We start from the raw sequence: 8,295 nt of genomic DNA on the forward strand, positions 1-8,295 counted from the left end.
CCGAAATTTCTCCTTTTCCTTAGATGGCAAGGTTTCAATTTGTGTATCTCTGAGAGTTGTATATGTTTTTTTTTTAATTAACAGTGCCTATGGCACTCTGAGCTAGAGGAAGAGTTTATACTTGCATTAGCCAACATGCAGAAAAGCTAAGGTGGGGGGAGGGGGGGGGGGGGGGGCGCAAAAAAAAAATTGCTCTTTCGCGGTTTTTGGAGTTGTTGTTTGCAAAAAGTGCGAGACATTTTAAGGGCGGTGCCTAATAATTCAAAGTTATTTTTGCGCGGTTTCCTGAATATGCGGGAAAAGCAGATCTAAACAAGTATTATTGAAATCCAAATAGAAAATTGGGGGTAAACACGCATTTTTTCGAAGTTAATTGATACACAATATTTGTAAAAAGCTGTAAAATACAAAGCAATGTATGGCGTTCTTTGCCAAATTAAAGCTTAATTATCTCTGAAAAGTGCATGGTTACCCCCAATTTTCTTTTTGGATACCAAGAGCACTTGCTAAGTTCTGCTTTCTCCGCATACTTTTGAACCGCGCAAAAATATCCCTGTATTAATAAACACCGCCGATAGGAAATCCGAGTATAGGCACCGTCCTTAAAAGGGCTTTATTGTTAACATCGAAAAATAAGGGGGAGGGGGGCTCCCCTGGATGATTAGAAAACACGTAATACGTCTATGATTTACAATAACTCAATTTGCACTTAACTTTCTTTTTTACTTTTTGGAAAATTATGAACATGTTTATGCCAATAAACTCGATCCGAGGCTCTGGTGACGAGAATGGTTACCAACTCGAAAGATTAATATACTTTCGTCACTGCACACATAATTCTGCTTTCACCATCAGCTATGTAATTTGCTTTTTCTGTTCTTGTAATGGATGCAATGTTGATTTATTTGTAAATCAGTAAAATCTGAATCTGAAGAATATGGTTTTTCATAGTAGGCTCACCATTCTTTAAGCATGCATTAAGTAATAATCCGTGTAAGGTGGATAGCAATTTCTTTTCTAATGCGGCAACGGTGCTTTCCCCACATAGGAATGTTATCAATTTTACACAGAGAATGCATGAACCTACAGGAAGGCCGTTAACGCAATAAAATTCATTTACAGCCCATTTTGAAAGGGTGTTTTTTTGTGTTAAAAGATTTTGACCAATCACAAGAGTTGAAAACAAAAGCCAAGAAACGTTTACAATTTTACATGTTCTCCATATACGATTTCTGTGGTATTCAAACTGAGACCAGATTTTGTTATATGGAAGATTGTTGGAAAGGAAGGATGAATATAATACTTCCTTATAAAGTTTTGTTAACTTTTGCTGTTTAAGCCAATCAGAAGTAAGTACAGACAATAGAAAAGTTATCACCTTTTTGCATTCCAATTGAATTCCAACATGTTCGTTGCCGTTGTTGCTTTCGTTCTTATCTGGACCGTTTCTTAAAGAGCCTTATTCACCCACTTTACATTGCGCGCCCAAATATCTTCAGTCGCCATTTTCAGGGCTCCCTATGACTGTGTAAAGTACCGTAATTTGTTTCCATATCGGATGTTAGATTGGCTAGATAATTCTGTTTTCCACGGGAAAATAAGCTATGTTTCTTAGAATTTCAATTCTATTATTATTTATGTATGGCTTGCTCTTCGTAACATGTTTTCGAGTGGAAAAGGAATCGTTGTTGAACCATCTTCTCTTGGAATAGCAGCGAAGAGTACCGCAGCTGGGAATTTCTCGAGGACTAGAGGACGCTGTTTAACGCCTAAAACGTTCAGAATCAATGTATTATCATTTCTGAAAAATGAAGAAATAACTTCTTGGATGATTCTGTTGAAATATTATTATGCGTGTCTTCCGCTCCGCCTGCCAGCAGTGAACAAAGAGGCCACGAGGCACGTCTTTGGCGAACCTGTGTAAATTGACCTCTATCAAAATCAGCAAAGGCCTTTATCCTTTGCTGTTCATTTTATTTTCTCGCTCGTCTGATAACAAAACTGCTCAGTCTTGGGGAAGCAAGCTTGTGTGTGACATTTTGATTTTTGGTAAAAATAAAGAGGTAAGAGGAAGAAGAAATTGCTGTTGGATTCAACACCCGTTTGAAGACTTGGTAAAATAGAAGAAAAATCTTAACAACGTAGAATAAGAGTATCGCATGTCATCCCATGCTATAACGTACTGTGTATAGCACAGGCGACAACTGAAACTATCTTTAGTTTTAATTACTTTTACTCATTATTTACGAATTAAAGCAGCGAATTAAACTATCTCGACTCGTTGTTTACATTGCCAACTGCTTGGATATCAAAAAAAAAAATAAGTTGCTTGCCTATTAAGTTAGGTCCAGTTAAAAGTTCAAACAACTAGAAACTATATTTCCTTCTTGAATTCACTACAGACGCAACTCGGCGCTTCCGATAAAAAAGCGCTCGAAATGGCAAAGTATGGCTCGCCTTTCCAGCCAGTATTCAAATAGCTTTATTGTGTAATGCATCTATTACATTTCTGTGCCGTAATTTTATTTCCTTTCTTTATGTTTTTTCATTGTGCTTTGATATATTTTACACCTCTTCCAATTTTAAATTTAAATATCAGTGTTTAGCACATTTATTTATTTATTTATTTATATATTTTGTTCTCTTTATTTTATATTCGTTCTCTACTTCTATTTATATTTGTGCTGTATTTTTTTCATTCCTTTTAAGTATCCAACACTTGATCACATTACCGTGATTCACGTGGGTCATTTTCCGCCATTTTGGTTTCTGGGCACGGAGGAAGAACTGTCATGCGCATATCCTGCGGTCGCGAATGCCTTGCAGGTTTTGAGTCATTTAAGTCCAAGTTTTTCAAGAACGTTGTCCCTCGGCTTAAATTTGACAATGGAGCTTGACCACATTGAATTCAGGTGAGGGACAACGTTTCTTGAAATAACTACAAGGCATTCGCGGCCGCACGACATGCGCTTGATAGTTCTTCCTCCATGTGCCCAGAAACCAAAATGGCGGAAAATGACCCATATGAATCACGGTAATGCGATCAAGTGTTGCATACTTACTTAGAATGAAAAAAAAAAAGGAAACCAGCACAAATATAAATACACATAGCAAACAAATATAAAATAAAGAGTACAAAAAAAAAATTAAATTTGCTTCATGGGAATGGCGTCGAGTGGTGTGACATTCATGAGGAGTGGTATATAAAGGCCTAATTAACCCAACGGGAATTAATACCAAGCAACCTAATTAGACACCTAAAAGAAATACATTTTTCTTAAGCCCAAAGTATCTATGGGCGAGTAAAAGAGAGTAAGTGTCAGTCTATTTTTAAACCAAGTTTTGTGGGAAAATAAACATTCAATAGAACAAATATTGTACCCAATTAAAATCTCCCAGGGTCAAGATTCTTTGTGTATTGTACAAGACAAATGATATGGAATTTACCTGGAACAAAACGCTTCATTCCCAAAGGATTTGAATTGGGTACAACATTAATTGAGTTACCGGTAGCTGATTTGGTAAATAAGATGTTTTAAATTCCAACCAACCTCTGGAGACACCAATAACAATAGAGAAATGTACAACTTCTGGTGGAGGAACAAAGGAAGCAAATGAGAGATCTTTTGTTTTCATCCACCGACATGGCGGCAATGACATCACGTGAAAACCTCCTATTGTTTATTTTCCTGCAAAATGTAGTTTAAAAATAGACATTTTTCTGACGCTGATGGGACTAGGCCAATTTGGGTAAATCTTGCTCTTGGGTAATGGACTTTTGATATTAGACTAATCAAATCAGCTGTAAAGCTGTACCTATAAATTGTGGATGATTCAATATAATTATTACTAGACTGTAAAATTTCATGATTTTTTTTGTTTTTATTCTTAAGATGCCACTGATCTCTAACATGTATCAGCAATTACTTACTGCACTTCCCAATGTTTCAACCAAAATCCGCTGCTTGTACTTTTTATAAAGATTATCTTTGGGATAAAGAGTCACACCTTCAGGGAACAATTCTTCCAAGTAATCTGTCAAGAAAGCTATAGAGTCAAAGGGAGTATACACTCATATGTGACGCAAAACTTTACCTTAACACATGTTTGAGAATTAGGAATAGCTGGACAACTGAAGTTTATTATCTGAGTAAGCCAGTAGTCACAGGAGCAAACATAATAGTTCATTCACAAGTGTCAAAGATATTTAGCACTGGGGCAAGAATAGGCCATTTTACAGTTGTTTGCTAAGTGACCTGGCCTATTAATAGCTGTGAGGCTGCCAGTGACCTTGAAATGATACAGACCTCACTGCTTTTATCGTGTAAATTTTGTTGTTGTGATTCAAATTAGCCTACATTAACATTAGAAAAGCACAAAGGTTTGTATCAAAACAGGGTCACTGGCAGCCCCGCTTCCATTCTTAGGCCAGGCAGTTTAGCTACAAAGTCTGTAAAATGGTCTATTGGGGGCAGTTCACAAAAATGAAATCGACTCAATATATGGAATCGTAGGTTGGTCTTTGACGAGAGGGTAAAACCAGGGTTCCCGGGGAAAAACCTCTCAGAACAAAGTTGAGAAACAACAAGCTCAGCCCCAAATGCGACACCAAGTCTGGGAATCAAACCTAACCCAGGCCACGTTGGTTGGAGATGAGTGCTCTGACACCACTGCACCATTCCACCTCCCTAAATGTCTGTTAAGGGTTTGTTATGATCCTCCTCGTAATATAGAAACCAAGAATTGATTAAGGGAAAGATAAACCTTTTTCAGGATAGTGCAATGGTTTATGCTCAGTGTGAGCTGGTGAAAAAATGTGACTAGTGCTCCAAGTGTACCAATAACCAACAAACAAACTAAATGCAAAATATAAACTGAAGGGATGTTTGCATTCGTTTGGTGCATTTTCTGTTTACAGCTTTATGATTTTTTCTTCCCACCATACATTTTCCAACTTGACAATACTTGGTGCCATCATGTGGTATCTGAGCTCACAACTGTGATTTAGTGTTATTAATTACATTGTACCTACCACAACAGACTGCTGATTCATATATGACCGTTCCATCCGGCTGTTCAATCACTGGGACCTTCCCAACGGGGTTCAAGTCAAAAAACCAGTCAGGCTTGTCCTTCAAGTTGATGTTAACACACTCGTAAGGAATTTTTTTGGCAGCCAGCACAAGTCGGGCTCTCTGTAAAACAAAGTGCCATGAGAATTATTGAATAAAATGCTTGATTGGGTGTCTGTAGAAACAAAAGGCTGCATTAAGTTTCAGCCGCTAACATGTGGAATACACCAGGTAGTCACACCTAAAGGGGCGGCTGTTTCCAGTCCAAGGCCTACCAGACAAACTGCAAGTTAGATTAATGATACAAATCGAACACAGCAGTTTTTTAAGGGCAACCCTAAAACCCGGAATCCAGAATCCTGAATCACAGATCATTGCTTTACCAATACAGAGAGTAAAAACTATCCTAAACGTTCATAAAAGCTAACCTTAGGCCTAAAAACGTTTGTTTAGGCCTAATTAGGCTTAAGGTTAGCTTTTATGAATGTTTAGGATATTTTTTACTCTCTGTATTGGTAAAACAATGACCTGTGATTCCGGATTCCAGGTTTTAGGGTTGCCCGTTTTTTAAGCAATATGATCTCTTCTCTAAATTAACGATTATCCTTAATTCGTAATTTGCTTTGAATTTACTATTATCGTTAATTTAGGACACTATGTCCCAGGACTTGTGGTAAGGCAACCGTAACGCAAAGTAACGCTTCCTACAATATATCATTCACGAGTCCTGTTCTCGTCCTGTTTCAAATTTAACAAAAAAACCACTCCACCGATGTGACAAAAAAATTGTGATTATCGATTTCAATCGCCTAATTGACTAATCAATCAACAAATATCGAGTATTATCGAGTATTATCGATTAATCGATTACATTTTCGATGATCGATTTCGATCGATTTAAAATACGCCCTGGTGTTTTAGATGACCATTGCTTCAAGGTGGAGACGGTACGTTTTACGTGTTTAACCATTGTCCATGCGGTTGCGCAAAATACTCCCTCTTTTTTGACTGGGATGATTATTTATTATAAAGCGATTTTGCATTTGTTTTCGTCTTAACGTGTCTATTTTTATTAGAATATTAATTTGCTCATTCACTAACTGATGCACTGGCGCAGTCGAAATAAAGGTGTGAGACCTTTAAAGAAGCAAATTACTTATTAAGGGCAAGGAAACCAAACTTCCTCGATAAATTCAAAGAGTAACAGCCCGATAAACGTAAAACCTTACACGGAACAACAGCAAGAATCTCGCTTGCGGCTTTAAGTGCACGATCTCACCTGGGCGAATGGACAGAGTCTCATGCTGTACAATCGAAGTACGTCGCCTTTTAGCGGTGGTTTCTCAGATCCTTTAGAATAGTGTGTCATTTTCTTTGCTGCAAACGAGATTGTTGGCAAACTTCTGCAATACTAAGCTTATATATAATGACACCTCTTGGCAAATGTTGCTTTGTCATCGTGACTTCTGTCACACAGGTTGAACAGGGTGTTGTTTTGACAGTTCTTTAAAGGCGCCTTTGATTGGCTCACGTCGCCTAGGTCTTTTTAACAACAATTAATTATATTATTTCTGATTTTATACATGGCATTACCTATCAAATTATGCAATGGAAATTGCTAATCTATTTAATTAAAAAAACTGTGAATATCTGTAAATATTGAAACAGGTAGACACACTGCCCCTAAGACTCCTGAGTATTTAAGAATTTGAATGAAACTTGTGTTCTTTTCTCTTGCACGCTGAACAACGCCCTTCCCTCAAAATGTTATGATGAAATAGTTCACAAGCATATTAAATTTCTCCCAAGATCTTGATATCAATTCAAAAATTTTGTTCCTTTTTATATGTAACAATATTGATCCTTTCGTTTGTAGATCACTCTCTGCTTTTGTTTATGACGTTATGAGTTACTAATGGGCACTAATGGTAGATCTGTGTAGGGGACTTTTTAATCCTATCTAAAAATTCAGCTTTTTTGGTGTCTGTTTTCAAAATATTGTAAGTTACGTTTTCGGTTAACGTTTTTGAGCGTAGTTTAATAATGCAATGAGATGGTTATAAAACTCGACAAGCCTTTTTGTTTCATCTTTTTGTTTGTATTTTTGGCCTTGACGTTGCTCAAAACATGCTCTACTAACTATGCTCAAAACACACCTTTTTTTCGAGAAGATAACCAATCCAATCTTTCTGCGGAACTAATTTGCGAACCCATGCGAAGCGAAAACAAAAGATTTGTGCACTGTCACGGTCAATTCAAGATCGATTGCAAAAATATTGTTCTTGGTTTTGAAGGTTTTAAGGTTTCATAACCAATCCCTCGATTAACTATGTTTTGAGTGAAAGTTGGTGCTTTTAGTACTGTCCATATTTTGCATATCGTTACACAAGAGACGATGAGAAAGGATCCGTCACGCTTCCTTGTCATGAAATCTTCATCCCGTATTCGGTGTTCGACAATAATTTTGAAAATCACCGACAGAAACAAATACGAGCGACAAATAAGTCATTTAACGTACACCTGGGATTAATTTTTTATTTGAAATCGTAAAAAAAGGTTCAAATTATTCCTCAATGACCACGGCCGCAAAGGCGAAGCAATTTGGAAAAAGAATCCTATCTAATCCTATTTAATCCTATCTAAAAATTCAGCTTTTTTGGTGTCTGTTTTCAAAATATTGTAAGTTACGTTTTCGGTTAACGTTTTTGAGCGTAGTTTAATAATGCAATGAGATGGTTATAAAACTCGACAAGCCTTTTTGTTTCATCTTTTTGTTTGTATTTTTGGCCTTGACGTTGCTCAAAACACACCTTTTTTCGAGAAGATAACCAATCCAATCTTTCGATTTAATTCTGCGGAACGAATTTGCGAACCCGTGCGAAGCGAAAACAAAAGATTGTGCACTGTCACGGTCAATTCAAGTTCGATTGCAAAAATATTGTTCTTGGTTTTGAAGGTTTTAAGGTTTCATAACCAATCCCTCGATTAACTATGTTTTGAGTGAAAGTTGATATCATTGCATATCATTACACAAGAAACGAAGAGAAAGGATCCGTCACGCTTCCTTGTCATGAAATCTTCATCCCGTATTCGGTGTTCGACAATAATTTTGAAAATCACCGACAGAAACAAATACGAGCGACAAATAAGTCACTTAACGTACACCTGGGATTAAATTTTTATTTGAAATCGTAAAAAAAGGTTCAAATTATTCCTCAATGAC

At 36.9% G+C, this 8,295-nt stretch overlaps 1 protein-coding gene across 1 annotated transcript in view; it reads right to left on the reverse strand.

The window, feature by feature from the left end:
- The window catches only part of LOC137994501 (glutathione S-transferase omega-1-like), an 8,284-nt gene extending 1,739 nt beyond the window's left edge, over nt 1–6,545 (reverse strand). Inside the window, exons 1-3 of the mRNA XM_068840083.1 lie at nt 6,352–6,545; nt 5,033–5,195; nt 3,932–4,035 (exon numbers count right to left, since the gene is read on the reverse strand). Of these exons, the coding sequence (XP_068696184.1) occupies nt 3,932–4,035; nt 5,033–5,195; nt 6,352–6,441 (357 nt within the window). The 5' untranslated portion in view covers nt 6,442–6,545. The remainder of the gene's footprint in view (nt 1–3,931; nt 4,036–5,032; nt 5,196–6,351) is intronic.
- Between the last annotated feature and the right edge of the window lie 1,750 nt (nt 6,546–8,295).

This window comes from Montipora foliosa, chromosome 3 (genome assembly GCF_036669935.1).
Source record: "Montipora foliosa isolate CH-2021 chromosome 3, ASM3666993v2, whole genome shotgun sequence".
NCBI classification, from domain to species: Eukaryota; Metazoa; Cnidaria; class Anthozoa; order Scleractinia; family Acroporidae; genus Montipora; species Montipora foliosa.